At 35.9% G+C, this 26,063-nt stretch overlaps 1 protein-coding gene across 2 annotated transcripts in view; it reads right to left on the bottom strand.

The window, feature by feature from the left end:
- Positions 1–26,063, bottom strand: part of pdgfd (platelet derived growth factor d) — a 50,440-nt gene that overhangs the window by 17,198 nt on the left and 7,179 nt on the right. The window contains exon 2 of one of the 2 annotated variants that reach the window (XM_088639207.1): positions 1,089–1,293. In XM_088639207.1, the coding sequence (XP_088495333.1) occupies positions 1,089–1,293 (205 nt within the window). The remainder of the gene's footprint in view (positions 1–1,088; positions 1,294–26,063) is intronic. The other variant, XM_088639208.1, reaches the window with a different exon arrangement.

The raw sequence follows: 26,063 nt of genomic DNA, 5'->3' as shown, positions 1-26,063 counted from the left end.
CAGGCAAATACTTTGTATACAAGATAAAAAGCTGAGATTGATATTACCAAAGACATCACTCTAGATAATTCCAAAATGCAGTCACACCCTCTACATCATATCCTAGTTGTATCAAGTCATGATATTGGGTTGTTAAATTGATACTGTTACAGAAGTTCAAAACTGTTGAGTACACAGAACAAACTCAGTATGTTATGAGCCAAATAAACAGATTCAAATCCTGTGAACATCTAACCTCACATTTGACAGATTCTTCATTGCGTACAGCACCTTTCTTTACTGAGAGGAACAGATAAAAAATTACAGTCAACCAAAGGATCTCCACTTTAACTGGTTCTATAGAGACACCATTTTTACAGTTTTTCTTAATTGGAACAAATAGTTACAAAGTGCATTTTAAGGATATAGACTTTTTTCCTCTCTATTTAATATAAATGGTTTAAGATCCATAGTTATTAGCTGGAGAGAATACATTTCAGTGTTTTTCTAAAAAAAAATGATTTCCCTGTTAATTCTGTCTACATTCCTTCCCTAATTCGCAAACTGCATACAGTATGTCAATCAACACTCCTTGCAACAATAATCCTTCTACCGGAAGAAGAGGAATAAAGACAGTGCACCTTCCTCCAAAATGTGAATTGTGAAATCACTCAGCTTATTTCCCGTTCATCAAATGACACACACAAACAAAAGCAGAGCTATTCTCTCTCCTTAACATTGAAGACCATCAGTGACATTTTCAAAGATGAAACGCACCAAAAAACCACATAGTTCACAGTTGTGCAGCCAACATATGACTGTATAACCTAAACCCTCTCAACCTGGTGGCCCCTGACCGATTTTGTACCATTGCTTGAGCAATTCCATTCAGCTGATGTGTTACAAAAAGTGCCTGTAGTGACTGTGGCACTTATGTGCCCTTTATAGTTACTGTACATATTTTTTAAACGATATTAACTGAAAGAAAACTATGCATTCTGGGTACAATTCAGTACATCATAATGCACCAGGATATAGCCAAGAATTATTAGGAAACAAAAGTTTTCTATCAACGTACTCAAAATGTATTTAGAACCAGCATCACTTACCTACAGATGTCATTTTCTGGTTCTTCCAGGCCAAAATGTCTGTCAAAGTCTAGTAGTATCCGAGTGTTTTCCGGAGAAAGGATTTTCCAGGTCAACAGAAGGTTTCTTGGATAGCTGTTAGGGTAGCGCGGACTCTGAATGTGGCCATTCTCGGACACCACGATGGTTTCTTCTTTCCGGTACAAGTCTGTGAGGTGATTGCTGTCTGTTAGTGGTCACAACTTGTATAAGTTAGTATGTTTAATCGTTGGAACAAAACAGAAGAATAGATGAAGAAACTGTACATTCAAACAATAAGGATAGTCAGTCTAAAGCACAGAAAAACAACGTAATTATTCATATTTCAATACATAATATAATCCAAAATGTGTCCGAAAACGAAATCACTAAAACAGAATAGAACCTAAAACGTTCTTTAGCCGTCACGCACCTATAACCACTTTATCTAATACAGGGTTATGGGGAGCCGGAGCCTATCCCGGCAAACAATCGGTGCAAGTCAAGATACACCCTGAGTGGGACGCCAGTCCACTGCAGGGAACACACAGCACCTGTACAGATGTAAAACCTCCCAGAATATCTTTGGACTGTGGGAGGAAACCCACGCAAACACGGGGAGAACATATACAGTAGTACAAACTCCAAGCAGATAGCACCCCAGGAAATTAACCCAGGGCCTCAGTGCTGCGAGACAGCAATGCTGACCACTGCGCCAGCTTACTGCCCAGTGGTCATGCAATAAATTGTTATTCAAACGTTTAAGAAAATATTGCCTAAGTCTGATCATATAAAATAATAAATGGGGACAAGTTGCATACAAAATAGAACACCCAAAGAAAACCAGTTTTGAATGCCAGGTCACGGTACATGCAATAACAGTGTATGCGGATAATTTGGTGAGTTCATCCTATTGAATATAAGATTAATGTATGTCAAAATAATTATAAGAGGTACCCCACATATTTCTTTCTTAGAGGAAAGGTGAATATTTACAGAGGTATTTTCAAGAAATATTTTAAATTTTCCATCAAAAGAAGCACGTTTCTTACAATATTTCCCTGTACTCTTTAAAACAGAGTTAGCCAAAAGCTTTTATCGCTTACCATTGTTTCCCAGCATTACTAACTCTGGATATGAAGTGAACACCTATGATTTAAAATCCAGTCGTAATCTATAATTGAATTCTATAAACGAAATATGCAGGAGATTTGAAACAACCAGCACAGCCTTTCAAGCAACACGCACACTGAAGTTTGGAAACTGGATTGCAAAAATTTATGAAGCCTTTTATGTTCTTCATGACACTTGCCCAGTGTAAATGAACCCCTGGGCAATACACAACTTGCAAATAAATCACTCCTGACAAAGGGAGAACATCATTTCACACAAATCAAGATTAGTGAATGACTTAATGAATGAACAGATGGACAAATGAAGCAGTAAATTCATACACAGCATTTCTATCTTCTCTGCTGTTTATTAGAGCTGAACCAGACTAGAATCAAAGTGTAACGATGGCGTAAACAGTTTCGAATTTATTAACAGTATATAAATTGACCAAATTAGTAAATTAACAAAATAGTAGCCTGCAAGCAACTTGGAATTTGGCAAGTATTCATTAATCATCTTTTTTTGTATTATGTGTTTGGAGTTTAATTATATTTTACAATAATAATACAATTATTCTAGAATTACACTAATTTTACAATATAAAATACTTATTAGAGCCACAGTGAACTACAAAAAGGATAACTGAAGGGAAGCAGGTGATTGAGTTGAGGAGGAGTTGTCCTGAATATCGGCAAAGGAATGCGACCCATGTACTTTATGTGGACAGCTCTTCTAGTCGCCCTTGAAAAATTCTAAAATGGCATTTGAAGTAAATCTGTGTTTGGGGATACAGAAATAATTCCTGTGAAATCAGCCTCTTTACACAACCTTCCAAAGGATCGCCTCTAATCCAAAGTGCTGTGGTAATGGTGTCTTATGGTCTTGCTGTCATTCCCAAGGGGGTTTGGGAAGATGTGTGATTAAAAATAAAACACAAATCCATCTTTGCATTTTTTTTTAGATGCTTTCTGTGGTTTAAGTATGCAGGTCATTAAAACTCCCTCTGCCAAAGGCATCAATAGGCTCCTATTTTGAGTTGTCTGAGCATCAATGGCAATATCTCAGTGGGAAACGAAGACTGGATTCGAGAAACATGGCACCACACTATATTCGGGAGCTGATACTGTATGTACTGTTTGCTTTAATATCAGTCTTTAAACCCAGTTAAAATATGTATACAGCTTTGGAACTATATTTAAAAACTAAACACTGCCAATCTCTCAAGTGGTGTGCGATGAACAGAAGCTTTCAAACTCTCACATTGAAAATTTAACATTAGACAGTTCTGTAAAAAAACTGCTTGTCCGCCCTTATTTTGCAAAAATGAAATCATCAAAAGATTTAATCTCCTACTATTCCTAGACAGCCGCCATAGTCAGATTTTTGAACCCCTGGTACGCAGTCCGTCATTGGTCCCTAGAGCAGTGCTGATGTATCCCTTTTGTAACCTGAAGTACAATTTCTGATATAAATTGTATTTTTGTACTTTTTAGGACATCAAAGAAGGAGGACCTTAGGGAGCTGGCTGTAGCACAAAACAGGTTGAGAAATACTGCTGTACAGCGCACATTTTCTTGTTTCACTGACTGTGAGCCAAAGGATTAACTATTTACATAAGACTGTGCCTCAAGTGAGATGGTTACCTGGACCATCAAAAACTGAGAACTAATTCCAGTGTTGCCAGATTTTGAATTAAAACAATTGTTGTAAATTTGACAAATCTAACTCATGTTTACTCCTCTGACATTACTGAGTTTCAAATCCAGCTTTGGTAAAATGCCATTTCAAATTCTTCACCTTTCTCCACTGTAAATTACATCAAAGTACACAAATAAAACTTTACCAATTCTGAGACTATTTGTACTGTAGTTCATTCATTAAGGTCTGTCTATATGCCATAATTTAACACTTGGCATTTCCAAGTATAAGGTGTAGGATTACTATATCCCCATGTATGATCTGTATAATATCATAAGAATATTGATGAAGATTATTTATAGAAGAGCAGAATCATAATTTATCTTCACTTGTCATAACTAACAGACCCGTATGATAGAATCAAGATCAGGCACCAAATATACAGAGATGCAGAGAAGTACAAAAACAGAAAGCACTTTGCCCAGAGACAACATCTGACCCTTCCTGCATAAAAACACAGTCCAACGGGATTACATATAAAATGAACAGCTCACATTACAGTAGGGTGAAAAAGAATTTTAAAAGCCATCAGGAAAACAAATTAAGCTTCTGAAATAAAGAGTTTTTTTGCAAATGTAAAGTATAGTGTACAGTAATTCAGAATTACACAGAAACAACTGGTGTAATGAGAAACTTTTTTTGTCCATTGTAATGAATTAATCAATTAAGTTATGCATGGCAAGTAAGTCCATGACATTATGTGCTATTCAAACACCATACAACCTCTTGCAGTAATGGCCTTTAGCATTGTAACTAATTGGAGTCAATTACACTAGACTGTAAATGGATTAATAATATAGTCCCAGTGGTGTAGCAGTAGGTCAACTTAGAGGTAACCTTGTCCCCACAGAGAGGAAAGTGTGGGAGTGCATTAAGCCAGTGGCCTGTATTCATGAGGGCTAGTATTCATGAGCTATAGTACGCAGTCTTATTGAAAAGTTAAAAACATAGTCAGTTAGTCATACTGACCCACAGATTTCACGGTCTTAGGCTTTACTAAATTCTAATGCTACTTCTGCATCTGTATGTTTTTTAACCATTTACTTCTTTGGGGTTCTAGATTTAAGCTGTTATTGTTTAGTTGATTAAAAACATTTTATATCTCACAGTGCACCCTGTGTTTAAAGTATTACAGTCTAGGCAGTCATTCTCTTGATTATCTCCTTTTCACCATGTATTTTGACTAGCAGTTTAGCTAGCTAAATTTTGAATGCTTAAGAAAAAATCACTTATTTTTAATGTGCCCCGAATTTTCTGGTGATAATCTTCCATTTGATATTCTTAGGTTTTGTTAGGTTAGAAAAAATGCTCCTCTTAAAAAAATGAAATGTGAAATCATTCACAGTACATACAGCATCTACGCCTGACCTGCTTTTTATTCCTTTCTCATTCTAAAATTTTAGTCAGTGATCTGTTTCCTAATATTAAAAAAAGAAGTCAAGAAGATGAAGTAGTCTGCTTTAATGTAATTCTTTTCTCACGGTGCATTCAATCTGGTCAGTCAGCAGGCAGCCCAGGCAATGAAATGCTACCTCTGTGAGAGTAATAGGCCAACAGTTCCATAATGGCAATACGACATTCCATGATACTGTGGCACAGTGTAAATAATGGGGTCGTGGTACAATTGTGGAATTCTGGAAACCCGGCTCTGCTGCTCTTAATGTTATTAGCTCTGGACAGCAAAATATCATGAATGCTCTGTAACAATTAATCATCCTTGGTCATGTAATGGATCCAGAAATCTCCAAAGGAGGGTCCATTAATTGTGTCCCCAAATATTCAGATTGGCATTATTTCTGTCACACTCAGTATGAACTGCCAGACCCTACTGCTGTTGATATACTGTGTTTATACAGTATATGTAACTAGAAACCAGAATCTGGTTTGAGAAGTCAGCATCTTGCATTGTTTAGTTCTTTCTACCAGGCCACAATATTCCTTACTGCATACCTCTGAAGTAAGATGATTAAAGATAATAATCTGACATGCTATATAATGGCTGAATTACAGACTGAAAAATAAATTAGATCACTTTTCACACTCTACAGCTCAAGCAGAGCTAACATCTTTTTAATGTGTGAAGTGCAAATGGTTGTTGTTGGTGTTTTTTTCTTCATATACAGTACTTCAGATATTAAGGCGCTATGTGAAATGTGTTTCCAATAAAACAGACTCAGAATGCCTCTCAAGTATTAAGTAAGACAACTAATGTGCTGATGTCAGAATATATTATATATTTATAGTTTGCAAATGCTTTCTCAGCCTTTCTGGCTAATTTTTTCCAACTTTTGGTTTTGTTTTAATAGCTTTAATACATCTCAGAAGTTACAATCTGACTTTTTTGTGAAAAATCTGAACTGCATTCTTAGCTGAGAAGTGTACTACACCGGAGGGATATTTAAAGAAGTGTTACCTGACATCAGCTACATCGAACACCTGACTTTCCAAAACACACAAGTGTTTTAGCACAAAGACTCACCGGAGGTGAAAATAAACATGACATTTAAATATGATAAAAAAGCAATCTGTGGTTTGAATTTCAAATCAGATTCTGGAGGAGCGCCCTTGATGCACCTTTCTTACACCCTGACTTAAGAAGAACCTAAAGCAAATAAATATGAATTTAATATACATGTGGAGGGAAGACAGGATGGTGGAAGTTGTAATCTTGAATTTAATAAAGCTGCACTCCAACAATGGGAGAAGGATGAGGGAGACCTAAATAATACAACACTAAAATAAACATTTTTAAAGGCTTTTACCTTTGGTGACTTACAGTAAGTTCAAATCTAACTTAGACATTGAGGAGAAAGGGTCAATTTAACATTCAACTGTATTACAATGCCTGGGCAGAATTTACAGCAATATCATACAATTTGTCTGTCTGAATGGGTTGATGCCCAGGGTTATTAGATTTTTCCGTGTATTTTTAAATGGAGGCCCCTGTGGAAACGCAATAATCATTTTGATCAAGAAGTAAACTCCCGGAAAAACAAGTCTGTCATAAAACCTCTTGCATTTAAGGCTGAGATTATTAGACACCTTGGCGTGTCCTCTTTAATCTCTCTTGAATACCTGTGTTGATAATCCCTGAAACCTTGGGCCTTTCTTTTAGAATTTTTTAAGTACAAAAAAGTCAATGGTTTCTCACCAGCCCGCTGCAAGACAAAATGTGCAAGTACACACAGTTTACACACAGGCATCAGCATAATTGATCAAGCAGTGCAGCACAAATGTAATTGTGTCTTGTTTACATTTCCATTTGCATGATTTTGAATTTGAGATGAAACAAAAATAAAACATAACTGACAAGGTAGGTTTCTGAAATGAGGTATAAGAGCTGCTATGGGTTATAAGAGCTGTTGATTGATGTACACCTGCCTTCACAAGTGGTCACTTTCAGCTGAGTGAAGCCAGTAAGAAACAAACTGAATGCTCAGAGGTTACAGTATATGGTTTCAGTGCATTGTGGCTTAATGGGGGTCACTGTTGTGTACATTTACTTGATATTGGAGACACATCGTTCCATTTTTTTCTCTGTTTTTCAGCACTTAAAGCTGGAATTCTAAAAATTCTGGCATTTTCTAATTTTCCATTTCTGTTCTGACAATTGTTTGGCTCCTTTCAACACAAAGGATTGTGGGAGTTTCAAAACACACTTCCCAGATGTTTTTCCCATAGTAACATTTGATAACCTGGCTTAAAGGAAAAATGGATAAGATCCCAGGATCAATTAGCTACCAGCAACCAATGTGCCAGTTTGATGGGCCAAATGGCTCCGCTTGTTTGCTACACTCTTGTTTTCTTGTAGCTCTAATTACATTCTTAGAGATCAAGAATTTGAGTCTATGGTTCAATATTCCAATTCCATGTTTTAGGCACAATGACACAACTAAAAATCTACTCATCTTCTGAAATGAAATGAAACGATAAGGACCTGGTGTATTTCCCAAACACTTTTTTTAACTTGTGTAATCCAAAAACAAAATATGAACTCAGCCGTAAATATCCTCTGTGTCGCTCCAGTGAACGACAATAATTATGGAGCCTTGATATTAATACCTGTTTCTCTCATATTTTTTCAGATCACGTGAAGATTGTGTTCATCTTCCTAGCTGATATTGCCAAATGCATTTTCTCTTTTTTTATAGGCCCTCTAGATAATTTGTCTTTTCCACATGCTGCTCTTTTAGAATAATAAGTTCTTGAGTGGCGCATTTCGGCTTCCTTTGCCTTTGTCATATTAATTTGAATACCGCATACCATTACCACAGCACAATTTACTGTCAGCTCTGACATCAAACTTGGACATTTTCATTTACATTCCATTCTGACTCCTAGTTGTTGAATGACACTCTCAGGTATTTGTTATGTTACTTTTAACATTATTCACATTCGTTATCCTGACAGTGATTATATGAAAGAGGTTAAAAAAAGCTGTCACTGTTTTTTAACAGGATGATATGGGCATACCGTATTTTAATGAATAACATCCCATATGTATATTTAAAAAAATGAATGTGTTTTACTCAAAACAAAATTATTGTAGATTCAAACAGTTAAGATAGAATGCTGAATGAATAACATTGTTTTACATTGTAAATAGCACCTTGGATCCTTGAATTCTCTCATTAGCCTAAGGGCTGCTTGGGGTTCAAAGGTCACATAATGAAGACCTCTGTTTCTTAAATTTTCAAGACTTGAACAGCACTGAAAAAAACAGTGCGACTGCATCACAGCAAGGGGGAAACTTGTGAAGACAAGCAATGAGCACTGAGACTTGTACATGTTCACTGTAAGCAATGACCTCCAGGGACTTCTCTCTACCAGGAAACAGTCAGATTAATTATGGATGCATATTCGATTCAAAAATGCTTCCGAAAAAGACAGCCAACGGGGCAGAATTAGTTATGTGCTGTGTAGTCTTGTACACGAAGACAGCCTGAACCAATTCCACCTGAGACCAGTCCAGCTGCTGCAGCATAGTGTTTGCATGTCCATAAACTCAGTAAATAAATTGGCTCTCAAACTTCTACACATGGGAGTACAAGCACTGTAATACCCAAAAGCAGTGCCTTCTGATTACAAATATGCGGCACATAATTAAGTAATAAACATTCAGCAACCCAGGAACAGTGAGTACAGAAATTGGATTACACTGTAAGACCAGGAGTGAAAAACAATGGGTATTTGGGTCTGAGCTGAGAAAATACAATTGTCCTTTAACACATGTGATCCACCACATCACCAGAGGGGAAGAAAATATCTTGTTCCATTTTGAAGGTGAGATCTGCACAATGTGAAATCCCTGTATAAAACATTTTAATATTTTAAAAGTCCTCACCAATCACATGTGAGCATGTCACCTGTTTTGAGAAAAGAGGGAAATTATTTTATTAAAGAAAATAAATTAACATCTTCAAACTAAGAACGTGTACCCCTATTGACAGCAGTTTGTCTATTTTCATATTCAGTAGTTTGGTGAGCTCCTAATGAATATGAGAGGTGGCAAATATATGTAAAAAAGTTGAGAGAATGACAGCGTATCCCAGACTGGACAGGCAGCCCAAACTCCCCCTCACTTGTGTGAGGCTTGAGCTCGGGAGTTGGCTACAAAGACGTACTGGGGAGGTGAGGGGGAATGCGAGAGAGATACACGAAAGGAAATCCCAGGTGCAAAACTGATATGCATAGATGAGCAGACGTGTGTTCAAGGTTAGGATCTAATCTTCCTCCCAAATTTCAATTATATCTTAAGGCTACAATTCAGACAGAATTTGACATATACTGTATATAAATACCAAAAGGCATATGTGGAAGCAGCTCTTTTGGAGGCTGTGACAAACTCTGTGAGGCTGTGGGTATTTCTGCTCAAGTTGCCTACAAACAGGCTATCCCTGTTGAGTGACTCAGTGGAGCAATTGCTCTTGTGCTTCTACCTGAATTACTGTCCAGTGACAATCCAGCAGAGACATGCCAAGGGAAGAAGGGGTACTGTACATATTTTCCTAATGTACCCCATTGTGCTTAAAGTCCTGCACGTTGCCGTAGTCTGCAAGAAGCAGAAGCGGTGCCATCGTCAGTTGATTTACCTATTCTTTTATGGATTGATGTTGTTAAAAGACAGCCCATCTGAAGAAAAACTTCTTTCACTATCAAGGGAATTGGTAACAGCTGTCAAATGTCATTTAGTCTTTTATACCTTTTCAGTATACAAGTTTTAAGCTTCAATCCAAAAATTAATTCAGACATATTTCACTACCATTTTCTTTCGCATAGTGCTTGTATTAGTCCATTAGGAAAGCCCATCACAAGGCAGACAGAAACAAAGTCCCGCACACACTCACACCTAGGGCCAATTAACGTGTGTTTTTGGGACTGTGGGAGGAAACCCACATGAATGTGGGGCGAACATACTGTACAAAGTCCATAGTCCCCTTAGTTTCAGAATTAAACCCAGGGCCCCAGCACTGTTAGGCAGAATGCTAACCACTGTGCCATCCTAGGGATTTCCACTGATCATTAAAATGTGGGAAAGAATCTAACAAAAAGGTATCACTATCCAAAGGAAACAGTCATTTTGGATTGAATATTCAGATTGCCTTAAGAAAACTGTTACGTGGTTGAAAGAAACAAGTTTTCTTTTTAAATTGATCTAGGTTGCAGTATTCAGGTTTTTTTTTTCTTCAGCACATCACTAAAGATTTAACCACAATGTCTATTATAATCTGCTGTACCTCTGACTTTATAACTTTCAAACCACTGTATTGGGTCAAACAGACTCTTGCTACTGTATGTGTCACAATGAGGGAGAACAGAGCTCCCTAACCAAGTACAGTACAATCTTCAACAATGTGTTCAGCTCCTGTTAAAACCACAAAAGTGTTAAAACCACAAAGCTATGGAGAAGCTATATTTAGAATGGTACTCTGTAGTAGAATACCAAGTGCCACCATATTGTACATGGCTCAGGAGACAGCTTTATGGTTAGTATATAGTCCTTCTGTTCGATTCAAATCTCTACGTTCTTCATAATGTATTGGACAATGATTAAAACATTTTTCACAGCTGCAATAGGCTTATATGCTTTGGGGAAATTATTTCTCCATATATTACTCACAAGGGCTTAGACACTGAAATTTGAATGTGGGCGTCATACAGTAATTACACAATTAATTAAGACTTGGCACTCAGCAGAAAGAATTCACAAAATCACAGAAAACAAGGCTTGCCCATTCTCCTATTGTTCATGATTATAACATTATTTTAGCATAACATTTCTTCTTTCTCTTTTCCATTTTTGGGTGATGCAGGGAATTCACATTCTAATAAAAAATGGTCTTCAATCATTCCAGGACTTACAATCACAATACAAGCTTCCTGGATCTTCTCAATTTCTGTACTTACGTCACTGTTCTGCAATGAGTGCCTATGGCTTCCCCTGGGAAGGGAGGTCTACACACCCAATATATCATTTGTTTGACCTCAGGGGCAAAACAAAGGGATTGGCTTCCTCTGTTTGTTGCTAAAGGTTTGTTTGAAACCTGCAATAAAAAAGCATCTGGTAACCCCTATTTCTGGACCCTAAGGAACATAGACCATGTCATATGAAGCTAGTTCCTAATGTATACTGTGTATACCCCCTGAGTACACTATGTTTTTGAAGTGGCTACAAGATGATTAAGTTCTGAAAACAAGTCTCTTCTTATTTGTCTAGTATTTTAAATAGAGATGTCCCATGTTCACAATTGGTGAACTTCAGTTTTTTATTTGTTGTATCTTAATTTAAAGCCCACCAAATAAAAAAAAAAGAAATAATCTGTTGGGAATTTTCGATAACAAATATTTTACATTTTCAGTAAGAAGCTCTGAGGTGTAGCTGTATAATATTAGTTTAAATTAGAAATGTCTCAATTGTTGAAGAGTAAATAAATACTACTGTAAATACCTTTACCTCAAAATCCGAGTAGAATACTTTTGGAATTTTGGAAAATTAAGACTAGCACTGAGGCATAGCTAATTGCATTTCCTGACAGGCTTCCAAACCATGGAGACAACTGGTGACGTGTTACCACAACTGGTTACATCAAAGAAGAACCAACTGCTGTTCTTGTACACATTATTTATTGGCAGAGCTGGACAGCCAGTGTTTTCCATTATTGCTTTGATCATTCTTTTTATTACGTTCCACACCAGAGCAAGACAGCAAGAGCAAGGCAGGCAATTTCAGTAATTATTTTATCATGGTTTTTGTGATACGTTCGGAGAATACAGCTTGGGAACTGTCCAACTTTATTGTATTTGTTTTATTTCATTAAAGACAGACAGATGCCTTAATATAAATACCAATATTTAGTATGATACAAAGAGAAACAAAAAAGCCAAGCAACATTTCTTTTTAGTGGATCTCATTATCATCCTAGGCAATAAAATGTAAGAACAGAGTACAGATACTTATCTTTGGGTTTCTAGATCTTTTCATTCTTATAAAATTAAACAGAGAATTTAAAGTCCTTTGTCTTAGCTATTTAATCTGCTACAGTTCCTAAATATTTGGCCAGAATCCTTGGTTCTTCTGCTCTATGTTAGCAGGTTAAGTGCTTTGGTCTGTTTTGCAACATATGCCAGTAATATGAAAGAGGAGAGAGCACGGGCAATAGTTTTTCTATATAGCAACAGAGTAATCAAAATTCCTTGTTTAAATGGCTGGAACACAGCCATTGGATGTATAAAAGTTGAAATGAATTAGCACACATAACCAGTATTCTAAATTCTTCTATTCTTATAAATTCAACTTATAAATGAATAAGATATGAAAATGAGAATCTTCTATTTAAGTGTGCATTAATTTTTGCACAACTTAGCACAATGATAACTTCTGTATTGGAGCTGACCTGGTTTGGAAATAATATAACAAAACAGAGGTGACCACTCAGTCCATCTAACTCATTAAGAACACAATGTGTGGTATGTACTGTACTTAAACACAGACAAGCAAACAATCTTACTTCTAGAAATGTATTTAAAATTCCCTTAATTTTTAATTGGGCCTTTTGAACAATGCCCTAACAAGACATTACTCAAATCATCTCACTAATCTACCCACTCTGTAGTTTTTCCAAGAAAGACTATAAGAAACATAACCATTATTATTTCTACCTCCTTAAAACAATACATTGATTTTCAAAATTAGTAGATGACTTAACCATTCAGGCTAGTTATGCTATATGGTAATGCTTCAAAAATGCTTCTCTCATCAAAACTGAAGTTTTCTAAGGCTGTTGTCATTTACATAATGGGAAAACGTGGCATAGCATCTGACTAGCATCTTTTAGCTTTGTTCAATTTACAGCATCACACATTCAACTTTTTTCATCTACTATACAGGCAGAGATTTTTTTTTACTCTCCTGTTCAAGCGTACACTGTTTAATGTGGTAAAAACATTACTTTATAACCTTAAAAAACTTCTAGCAAAATAAACAGACAACGATATTACGAAATTTGCTTTCACGTTGTGAAGTTCTTTTAGTTTCTACCTTGAATTTTAGCAGACTACACTCGAAATTGACTTCTTTGGTCATTTTGTCATCAGTGGCTCTTGATCATAGGAAGATTTAACTAGACATCTCAGGTTCAATGTTTACAAAAGTTTACAAAAGTTAAAAAATTACAAAACTTGCAACGGTTGTCAGTCATCTTGTGCACACACATTCATTTTAATGATCTTGGTATGCAGCTGTCTTCAATGCTCTGTTTATCCCTGGCTGGTAATGGATTTGGAAATACATCAATCACTTGCCATTGAATTCAGGGAATATGTAAATCGTTAACATTGAGTCAGAACATTTAAGGAGGTCTAAAGTACCTCTCTGCCCATAGTCCTGGATGTCTATTACCCTGTACTAAATTTTACTGCCAGAAAACTTGTCATATTCGTCCCTTGGCTGTCTTTTCAAGTGATAGTCTCCTACCAAGACCTCTCATTGCAACCTTTGAAATCCTGACACGTTTCAACTTTTCTTCTGGTATCCAAAAGATGGGAGGATTAGTATTCGTTTCGCTGTCCTCTTAAATTCGCTAATTATTTTCATGACTAGCCCCCATTTTCTTTTCTAAACTGCCATGTTCTCTTCATCTTTTGGCTTCATCCATCTTTTAGAGCCCCCTAGGTGTTTTTAAAATTGATTTTATAATTCAGCTTGACACTTGCTGAATTGTCCGTGAGTCAGTGCTCTCGTATTTCAATGACCTAATCTGCAGGTGTGCTCCTACCTGACTGTGTATGCAGACCACCACCAGTTCTAGTCTCTCACCACTGTTTTGATACAGTACATATACTATAACAGTAGTTTTTTTTCTTAACCAAGTGTATTGGATATGCTAAAGTAAACAGGAATAAATAGCTTGCATATGGAGTGAATCGGAAGGGATTATTTCTCAAATTGTCTTCAAACCTAATTTTTATGCATGGTTTCTTCAAGACAAAAAGGAATTAAAACTCATTATTCCTATTTAGGTGAATTTAATTGATGCAGTTAAATTGATTTTTCTCTTTTCCCTAATATTTTAAGCAAAACTGTTCCATGTCTCCATTCTCACACATTAAATTGAGCTACAGTAACAATGAACGCTTTCAAAACCTTCCTTAATATCATACTGTAGCTGACAGATGTCCCACCATTTTGCCATTTTTGAATGACCTTTACACTGCACTTGGAAGTACCCCCTTATCGACTACATCCCCTCCAGCAGAATAGAACCTTTTCAGACCCCAGAGAACATGACACAACCCCTTAATTCCTTCTGCCTAAGTATTAACAATGTGTTCGTCAAGGTCAAATGTAGTTTGGACAGTTGTTTTTATCCAACACATTCTGAGGAAAGTACTTTTAGTGTCTTTATATTGGATCACTGCATACAGTGCGTTGTATACAGTATTCCTAAATGCCTACCAAATCCTAGACTAAAAACCTCAGTTCCGTTGCTGACACATCATACCAGTGCCACAGATATTTTATTTTATTTCCCCACTGCCTGCATCTTTCTTTGCCTAAGGCATCGACAGTCCTTCTTCCTCTATTGAGCTGGTGTTTTTACAAGCTTCATCGCAAGGACCATGGTGGAGTGCTAAGAAGCTTCCATAGTGTGGCAGCCTTCTTGAAAGGTTTACTCTGGCTAGCTAGAACCTATGTGAAACGCAGCATGAACAGCTGCATGTTTTTGAATGTAAAGAAGGGGTCATAAATCACATCCACTGGGTATAATCTGCCAGCTACAGCCTATGCATGGTCATTTAGAAGACTGATTTTTCCATTGCTGTTGAAATGTGATTTGCTCAGTCCAGTTCAGCATCTTTCTATCCAAGCACAAAGAGAAAAGACATGGTAAGAGACTTTAACATATCTAGTAAATTTTATTATTGCACCAGTAACATCTTTTTTCCCATTCATTTTATTTTTTCACTTAAGGAATCAGTTCTTTAGTCATTTTTTTCACCAATTTCATTTTACCAGAACGTATTGCCAAATGTTAATAAAACCAAGAGGGTACTGGAGGTCTGCTGTCTTTCTCTTCAGCCTGAGGGTGAACAGAAGCCTATGTAATATATCACCCACAACTTTGTGATAACAAACGTCTTTTAGCTTTGAAGAACCTCAGTAAATTTAGTGGGCTTTGATAATGCAATACAAACCTCTACAGAATACTAGATTTGTTGATGCTTAAACCAATATATGAGTACTTCCTACAAAAATGTTCTCTTACTTGCTTGTAGTCAGATTTGATTACTCTGTAGTAAATGCCCTTAAAAGAGTAAAGGAGTTTAACTGTAATTCTTAACTATTAACTGTACAATGTACAGTATTGAATAAATGTGTATTACTTCTTTTTTAGTTTTACTAAATATACTCTCTTAAAAAAGAAAAATTCTCCTAAATACTGTAGTGATCTGCAATATAATGCAAAATAGTGTAGCTTTGTGGCGGCAATTAAGATCTGTCTCTTTACAAAGTACATTGTTTGCTCTTACTGCTGTATGTGAAGTTAGTAACATTCTCTTATGAAAAGTTTAATTTAACGTCTTTTCTTTTATGATGGGAATGATAAAATCACACAGGTTGTCATGTTGTCACAGTTCTGCTACTAACTCAGGATATACTCATCTGTACATGTGTTTGGTGAGAACAGGACAAGTAAAAAAAAGAACTTGTAGAATTACTGTATGTGGAGTTTAAGTGATGCTAATTATTCTTTTCTGGTGTGCCTGTAGTTTTTAATTGTCAAGAAAAGCAGAGTCGAAACAATGTGCTCATCACTGCGATGTGTATGATGAAATCTAACTTGCCAGAACTTGTCCATCTTTAAAAGAGAGTGAATGTACAGTATAGTAATTTCATTTTTTTTAGAATAAGGATTCATAAGGCCTGCAGCATTCAAATCCAAACTCAGTCTCCAGTTTTCATTCCTATTTCTTCTCCAAAAAAACATATGCATTCAAAAGCATAACATAAAAATGGACACTTAAGACTATTACTGTAAGTAAGGTTGAACACAACAACTTTGTGTAGCTAGAATATAAAATCTATTCCTAAAACAAGTATTTTGTTTTTTGATTGTAAAAGCTGTAGTACAGTATATAGTAAACTGTGGTTTCCTCTGTTATATGACACATAAAACAGATTGTAGTTTGACACTACAGTATATGACACAGAGTAGTAAACTACAAAGAATTGTGGTAAAATGAGAGTAAAACATACATTGATATAGTAAAGTATTAGAGGGTGTGACAAAACAAGAAGGAATGCAAGCTCATGGTTTGAGTATGGGGAAAACATTCCTTTGCAAAGGAAGTTGCGGCAAGTCATTATTAATGATAACAGCTCATTAAGAACCAATACATTTAGTTTTACTACTGCAATAAACTGTGGCTTGTTGAGAAAATAGTAGGGATGACATTAAACATAAACTGGGCTTATTTACAAACTAAATCAGCTCGGCAAAAAAATCAATTAGCTGAGCTTGTAGCACGGTCACAAAGTTCTCTGCATACAGTATAAACTCACATAGCTAAAAAAGTCATTAAAAAATGTAATTCTATATCATGCCAAACATAGAATGGGTTGTCACAAAGAACTACTTACTTTCACTCTAGGAGCTCTCTTTAACAGAGAAACAGAGGCAGTCTCTTTCCCGGAGACCTGTACATCATAATTGGGCTCTGTTTTAATGGTATTCAGATGGGAGAAATTACGTCAGTGAAAAAAATGTCCATTACGTTTTGCCTGGGAAATAGACAGCCAACACATGAACCTCCATAAAACATGAACCAGATGGGAATGCCACGTTTTCCTTCTTATAGGTGTCAAGAAAGGAGCTGAGTACCACTATGATGTACAACTACCATTGCATGACGGGCCTCATATACTGTAGCACTAAACCTCTCATTAGTCTTGTTACAAAAACTGCATAGACCTACATATATTGTATTGAAATGCTATGTCCTACAGTTTTGTCCTACATAGCAGATGGTTGTGAAACTGTCTGAAGGTGTCCCTGGTCCCAAAACAAATCAACAGGTTTCACAGCTGCAATATTCTGTTTTCTTTCTCCTGCTGCCTTGCCATTCAAAAATGTACAACTGCCAGGCACAGTTAAATGTTTTTCCCTCTGGATAGTTTTAAACATGGGTAGCTGCTGGAGCAGAAGAAACAAAATTGTTTCTTTGACAAAAGATCAGTGGTTATAAAAATGAGCAACAGAGAAAGGATCTTTTCTGTATGTATTTCATTTTACACCCTGCTGCTCAGTACATGAAATCCAAAACGAAAGCTGCTCAAACAGATACAAACTCAAACACTTCATTCTGTACCCGGTTTACTGCAAAGTAACACTCGAGCCGCTTTTTAAAACTGCATTGTCCATGTTTTAAAATGGTATACAGAGCAACGTAACTTTATACCTACTAAATGTATTATAGGTACTGTTTAGTTACTGTAAATGAGGTATGTTACCATCCAGAAAGAATACAAAGTTTTCTGCTGTAAATCTGTTCCACAATGTAGGACAATATGTTTTGCAGTGCGGAGCATTTCATATTGTAGACCTAGTTTCAATATAAGGGATGTATACAAATAAATTAATGGTAAAGCATTCGATTTTACCATTAGTAGACATACAGTAGTCACACTGGGCATGAGGTCAGGAAGGCTCCTCAGCAAAATTTTTCTCTCTTATTTTATTTTCCAGTGTAGAATTAAACTCTTCATTCCTGTGAAGTCATCGTTACAGGTGTGCACAGCTGAAACCTGTGTGCATTCTGCCTTTTTTACATTTGTAACTTTGGGAGAGATCACACTACTTCAAATGTTTTGTTCCTTTTAAGACAGAAATTAATAAGAAGTACAACAATTTAGTGACCCAGGGCTCCAGTTCTGTGGACCCTGGTGCAGCGTGTTATTCTGGGCTCTTTTTTTGGGCCTTGTGTAATTTGTTGCCTTTTGGGAGAGGTGAGTCAAGAGATCAGTCCCCTTAGTCTGCAACAGGGTCCAGGTGTAGGAGTGTCTGTTGCACACTCTTCTGCATCCAATATAAACTCCAGCTGCCAGCCATGGAGGTTTAATAGTAAGGAAGAAAAACAAAAGCATAGGAAATGTGGCAAAAAAGAAACTGGAGCTGAACAGCGGCTGAAATGACTGAAGTGTGCAAAAGACGAAAAAGTAATTGTGAACTCCGGGTCCTGACTGTACAGTATAATGCTTCACCTGTAGTAAATGTGATGAAGAAAACGAGCCCTGAAGAAAAATATGCACTAAGGAGATTTAGTGGATTGAATAAGAGTGTTGGTGTTTGAGAAGGAGTGGAAACTGGAAGTGGGGGGCTTGGGGGGTGAAGCAGTCTCTTCGCAACTTTACAGAATCTCTTAAGAAATTATTTTAAAAAAAAATTTAATTTGAGCACCTGTAACAGCTTTATATAGTGATAGAGTGGTCATGCTGCTTTTCTTCTTAAAACATCAAACTTTATTATTTGTGAATTGAGCATTTTATACATAGTGCTAACTCATCTGACTGTGTTGTATAGGTAAATGACTAAGATACCACCATTTTACCAGTGTATCAGCATTTTGCAGTGTCTGAAAAGCTGGTTGCCACTTGTAAACTTCAAAAAGATGTCAAACATTAAAAGCTACACTTACAGTATATCTCATACACTGCATGTACACTTTCAAACCAAAACCTTAAAGTGAATGTTACAATGTTTTTCAAATATTTTGCAAGCAGTACCTCATTAACTCTCCTCCATATATTCTAATATCCATTAGTAAATCTGCACAAACTGAGTGTTTGGTCTCTGAAGAATCCCTGGGCACCTTTCCTTGCAGAATGTACTGGGACAGGTACTGTAGCTTTTAACTTAGGGATCGCATAGAAATGTGTATATTCTTTCAGTCCACCTCAACAGTCACAGAGATTCCATGTTAGTGACACTATTTTCTGTTAATCCCTATAGTAAATGCTGGGGCTTAATTGAAATGTAGTCCCTGTAATATTAGATGAGACACTCCATTAATCACAACTTGGAAAAAGTCTTGAAAATTGCATGAAATCCCAGAAATATTACTGAAGTGGCAAAATTCGATATAATTGCTCATCTGTAGAAAATGCATGTGAAAAGCTCTTAAGGAGTCATTCAGATTTTAAAAGCAAATGTACATTACAAGAGCAATGTTCTTAAAGGCTTGTGCCTCTGTGCAAATTGAGATTACATACCTTTATTTCCGCCTTCATGCCAACAAAATTCAAATTACTAAAAAAACTATGGAGAAGCAGGAGTAAAACTATGGAGAAGAGTCATTTACAGTGCCTTTTTCTCTAATGTTAAAATTGGGCGGAACATTTAGTTTTGCTATAGCATGGGAAAGTGGCTGCATTTAACTACCCATAAATAATTTTCCTTATTTTGGACCTCTTAACATAAATACAACTCGACAATTAAAGCACTATATTAAGTTGCAGCAGATGGTAGTGGGGAAAATGGATAATGGATGAATATGATGTTGGACTGAAAGCTAAACATTACTAATGGGATGAAACACCATACTTAAAGTGAACTTGATATTCATTATATGAATGCTATTTATAATGGGGGGAAAAAGATCACATCACAGAAAATTAGGTTTTCTTTACTGAACAACCATATTTGTTCTCAGATCTGAAATTGTATGGTGAAATAAACAGCTACCTCAGATATCAAGGTTAATTTAAAGCATTTCATATCAAAATGGATAAACAATGGGTTCCTGACAGAAGTATCTCAAGAACGTTTAGTACCATTTATTGTATATAGCATGGGCCACATTAATAGCTAAGAATTGTGGTTTGTTGTTCCACAAAACCTGTCACTGTTGGAAGGGAATTTGCAATTATAGCTAAAGATATGCTTTCCTGATGTATGTTTTCCCATCTTACTAAGAGACAGCTTGTAGTTCTGCCCTTAAATAATATTGGCGATATATATATATATGATCTAACTTGACAACTAAAAATTAGGGCAAATACTAAAACATGCATTAACACAGACCTGATTTGATATTATATTGATATGATATGATATTATATATTGACATGTGTCTGACATTAATTGGTTTTAATTATCAATTCAATGGGATATCCTCATTCGAGGATGAAATATGCAAACAAACCTATTTAATGGCTTGTTCAATATTAAATTAATAAGGAATAACATAAGAGCACACATACGCTTGTGTATAGTTTAATGAAAGATGAAAAATTCCAAATAAAAGAAAACATTCCTTCTTTTACTAAGCTGTACCCCCATCTGGAGACAGGCTTTAAGAAATCTATAGTCAGCTGAGCTGTGGAATCGATGTGTTAAATCTATGGATGAAATGGGTCATCTGTCGCAAAGCTAGAGAAGCAGTCAAAAATTGTACAAAATATACTTCTGTCATCTTCAGGGAAGCGATGTGAAAACCTTTTTAGTTTGGGTCAGCAAGCATGAAGAACCACAATCTGCAATTGTGAAATGATTGCATAGTAGGGTACTCCTCTTCCAGATACAGTATATATATACAGTATGTGTGTATTTACACAGCCCTCCAAAAGTATAGAGACTGCAAAGTCAGAACTGTTATGTTTGCTTTACAGGTAAGCAAATTGTATTTGTGATCATAAAATCGATATGAATGATAAGTACCACAAAATATATTTTGTTGATAATTCCATGCATACTTTACATTTGATCACATTAGAACTAAAACAAAGGTTGTGTGCAACCCAGTGATTTCCATAAGTTGCCATACTGTGAGTGTCACTCTGCATTCACTTTAAGTATTTTTATAGTATAAAGGTCAGTATTTGGTTTGATATCCTTTTATGGCACAAACTACATACAGTAAAGTCAGTGACTCGATGAACACATGAAATTCATTGTGTAGTCATTTGGGGTGTTTTTGTGTTGCACCCACTTTAAGTTTGTCTATTCTTTGTATGTTTGAATCTTATTTTTTAACATGTAACATGATTACAATAATAATTGTATTCATGCTCAAATGTATATACAATGTCTTTGAACTTTTTTATACCTTCTTCTTGATCTGTGCTTCAATACCTGACATAATGACTTTATAGAAACAGATGTACAGTATTTATTCAAAAACATGGGAATCATTATTACTGCACACAAAGGCCACACTACTTATTGTGTGGCTCGCTAAGTATTTCTGTGCACCTAAATTAATTTATATAAAATAAGTCATTGATAAAATAAGTATTATTTTGAATACTTACTGTATGCAATCATGATTTTTTTGGGGGGTCATATTAAGTATCTATTTACATCTTTATTTAGTTTTTGCTTTGAATGTAGGTTGTGTGCAACAAATATTAATTGATTCTTCAAAGTGTCATGAAAGGAGCTTTAAAGCAGCATAATGTACTAAAAGCAACTGTAAAAGGGTCCAAATATTTTTTCAAGGCACTGTATATGATACTATAACTATCAAGGCTTCCTTCTAAGATACTACTGTGATTTTCCAAAACCGTTCACATATACTTCATAGCACACTTTGTGCATAAAGAAAGTTACGAAAATATTGATCTAAATCAAAACAGCCATGAAAATGTACCCCAATAGGATGAAAACTCTTTGGGGTAAATTGCAAAAGGTCACTACACATGCTACTGTATTTCATCTCTGTCAGTGACAACAACAGTAAGTTTAAGCGAAAAGCAAAAACGTTTAAAAATGGATGTTGAAGCCGTTTCATGAGAGAACTCCCAGCCTTCAATTCAGTCTTTCAGCTTTCTAAGAATAAGTAGTGCTTTGATGCTGTATCCAAAGGCTTTCATTGTCAAATGTTTTTAAAATATTTTTTTCAGAAGCATAGTGCACAAAGACTGGCAGTTTGTCTTCCTACCTATGATTGTTTTGCCAAAATGCCAAGACTAAGAAAACCTCTCTTCTTTACGTCAATATTTTGCATGTGTGAGTCTAGTTGTTTTTTTTTATAACAGAAAGGACTGTACACATAAGGTATAAGCCATGATACGTTTTTGATGCGAGTTGTGGGGTTGACATTGTAGGAAACAAATGCTTTTTTTCTTTTTTGCTGTCTAATCCTAAAACAACACTGAGAACTCAACAGCATACAAGGCATGCAGCCAGAGACAACAGCATTGTTTTATACTAAAAAGAAGCAAACTGGAAGATTTCTGCAGACGCTTCAACCACGCAAACAAGAAAAACTGAACCAACCATCAGACTTTCATAGAAATATTTCCATGAGCCAAGCACAAATGACTCAGAAGAACAGATATTTACTCTGTTGTGCATGTGTAACAGAAAAATAGGCAGATAACACGTTCTAATTTTCTAAAGAAAACTCAGAATCAATACAAATAATGTTTACATTTTTAAATGAGAAAGAGCATTACGTTTACTGAATTGCATTCTGATATATGCATCCTGGCTTGTACTGTGTCTTTTTTCTCTCCTGTGCACACGAAAAAAACAGTAAATTCTCTCTTACATTCAAACGAAAATATTGAACATGACCAGCATGCAGAAAACTGGAACATTATGAAAGATTTTAAGAAGAAAGATTATAAAGGCAGTTCAATATGGTCATAAAGAGCTTAGATTGTGGATGTTTATGCTTTAGATTTACTGAGGGTTTGCATGAAGTGGTGACAGAATGTTTCACCTCTTTGGCTTTTCAAATTGGAATTACAGTGGGAAGATACACAACACAACGCTTAGCATCCGTGTCCTATTTCCTCATTTTCCTTTCCATTACTCAGGTTGTGATACCCTTCCCTGCTCTATTGTGAAGGAGAAGTGTAGTTTGTGGATGGCTCCCGACTGCTTCCATGTGTAGAAAGAAGACCTGCCAGCTCTCAGTAGGATGTGCATTCTGGCACGCTCTAACACACTGATGCTCAGCGGGTTCTAATACTTAGCCCTACAACCAGGGTAAAGTGAGGTGGATTATCATAAACACGGGCTTATTCCAATTAGAATCCATGTGGTCATCTCGGCTGGTGAGGTTTTCTTGGGAAATATCCTTAGAACATTGGGAAAAAAAAGAGCATATTTTTGCTCTTTAAAAAATCAGAAAAGAATCCATTTTTCATGAGCTCATCAAGTCACACGAGCATTTGAGGACAGAACCCAAGTGATTAAGTTATCACTGTGTATATGAACACATTTCCAGCAACGGGTCACTGTTATCCTTGGTGAAAGAGGAGTGGTTCAAATATTAGCAGTGATGTAGTTGACATTTATTTATATAATCTCAACACCCTGTCAGTCATTGTAAAAAAATCAGCAGAAAAAACACCACATTCCTTCCCAGCACAGAAATGTGTTAAGTAAGCCACTTAGGATTCTGCTTATCACGTCAGAGTAATATTGAAGGTATTCATCTTTGCCAAGTTTCTTCAAGAAGGTTGCAAGAGACATTTTTAGATACAAGAAATATCTTGTATATAGATACTTTCTGTACAGGTTTATTAGGAATGCACAGAGCATTATAAAATAACAATAATATTCTATCATCAAGACATACAGTACAAGCATATCTTTCTTGACAACGAAAAGGAAAGAAGGACATATTGTCGTGCAGCAACAGCAGTGCACTTCTGATAAGACAATGTGTAGGCTGAATGTTGTGCTTAGAAATAAATATATTTACTGAAATTAGAACAATCTTATTTGTTCTACTAGATATTTTATCCAAGCAGTGTTTCTGTTACTTGAAAGCACTGAAATATTGAAAACCTTATGGATAAAAACCAGCCACCACTACTTTCAAATGCAATAAAGGCTGACAACAGCATAGAAAAGAGAATATGAATCCTCAAAATGAGAATATCTTTATTTAAAACAAAAAGTTTTAGTTGGAGAACATATACAGAACATAAGTGTTCTTTACTGAAAAGGTCAAATCCCTCTATAAATTAAAATAAAAAGTGATTGATCGCTTTTGCTGAGAATGTTTTATCGCTCAAATCTAACAAATAATATAACCTTGGTATCAAAGTGCCTTTTGGCTTTCAAAAAACAGATTTTAACAGAAGATCTTAAACATCTTAAAAATGACAGTCAGCTTGTCATCACATAATCATAGGAGTGATCAATTTATTAAGCTTGTGTGAGAATGTGCTGACACAGCACTATCCAAATAAAAAGCACCTCATGATAACGCGCTGATGATAACTTTCCAATTTGTTTACTTCACAGTAAACCACAGCTATAAGACTGTCAACATTTAATTAAAATAATTGTATTTATTTATTTTCTTCTTTATTATATAACTATAAAACCTTTAATTTACACAAATGGCTACATACAGTATCAGGGAATTAGAATTAGGAGTCAAAAGTAGAATTAGAAATCGTATAATAGGTTTAAGTATATTTTGGGTCTGTAGACACTGCTTGGTGGTTCTTCTACATTGAAGAGCAAGGCACAACTTCAGTACCTGAAGGTTACTCAGCTGGGCAGAATCCAGAACAGAGCCATACTAGGGTGGCATTCATGCAGTTCGTAACTGAAAGCTGAAAATGTGCATCATGTTATTGCATGTGGCAACATAATATAGTGTCTAAAACTAGTGCCAACAGCAACTCCCTGTAATGCTGGGCTTGTTTGGAATAAAGCTATTAAAAGACCTTAAAAATAAGATGGTGTTACTTAAATTATTCAAATGAAAAACAGAACAAAAATGTAAAACTCCTTTATATATTATAAAGACATACAGTATATAAACAAAATATACCCATCATAATCTGTGCTTGTCTTATTAACGCTCATTTTCACACTTTTATATATGAAGAGGTCACCTGCAAATGTACTGAATGCAGAGCTGCTCATAGGCTTCTAAATAACAGCAGAAAGAAGAAGCATTTACACACGCTGCCGCATTTGCTGCTGTGAAAAGGATTAAGCCAAGTAAACAGTTTGCCGTCCCACACCATGTACTGTAATATGCTCCGCATCTGCATCCCTTAGTGGAAATTAATCCATGAGTTTTCCATCTATTTTTCCTTCCCAAACCTCAGCCTCTAACACCATTTCCAAGTTGTTACTCCTCTCCCTAACGGTCTTTTTCCACAGGGATTCAAGGGGACTCTCCCAGGACCCCCATTAGCTCTGGCTTAGATGAGCTGAACTCCCTGACAAACATGTCAAACGAAGGCACACTGTTCACCCCCTGTGGATTCTGGAATGGAAAATCTACGTGGCGATCATCTACTCTTGTGAAAAACAAAATCTGAATAGCCACTTTTCTTCCATTATCCTTTGGTTTGGAAAGACAATATTTTATATACCCCATCTGCACTCATTGGCTTACCTCACATGTCCTTCTGTAATGTTTATTTCTGAAATGTGTTTTTGCCATTTAAAAACTGGCTTTACTATAGCAATAACAATAATCTTCAAAATCTGAACAACGTGTTATCTACCCCTATACATTTACCTCATTTACAGCTAGACTGCTTATGGAAGACTAAAATAGTGTTTAATAAAATAAGTTTTTAGTTTATAAATCTCATATCCAGTTATCATAAGCTAATTTTTATAAAATTTACATCTGTCTTAGAGTAGTCTGGCAAAAGCAATATTTGATACTGATAAAGGGTTA

The sequence above is a fragment of the Lepisosteus platostomus genome, chromosome 7 (genome assembly GCF_059453375.1).
Source record: "Lepisosteus platostomus isolate fLepPlt1 chromosome 7, fLepPlt1.hap1, whole genome shotgun sequence".
Lineage (NCBI taxonomy): Eukaryota > Metazoa > Chordata > Actinopteri > Semionotiformes > Lepisosteidae > Lepisosteus > Lepisosteus platostomus.
Note: the sequence above shows the minus strand (reverse complement) of the source record. Positions and strands in the feature narration are given on the sequence as shown.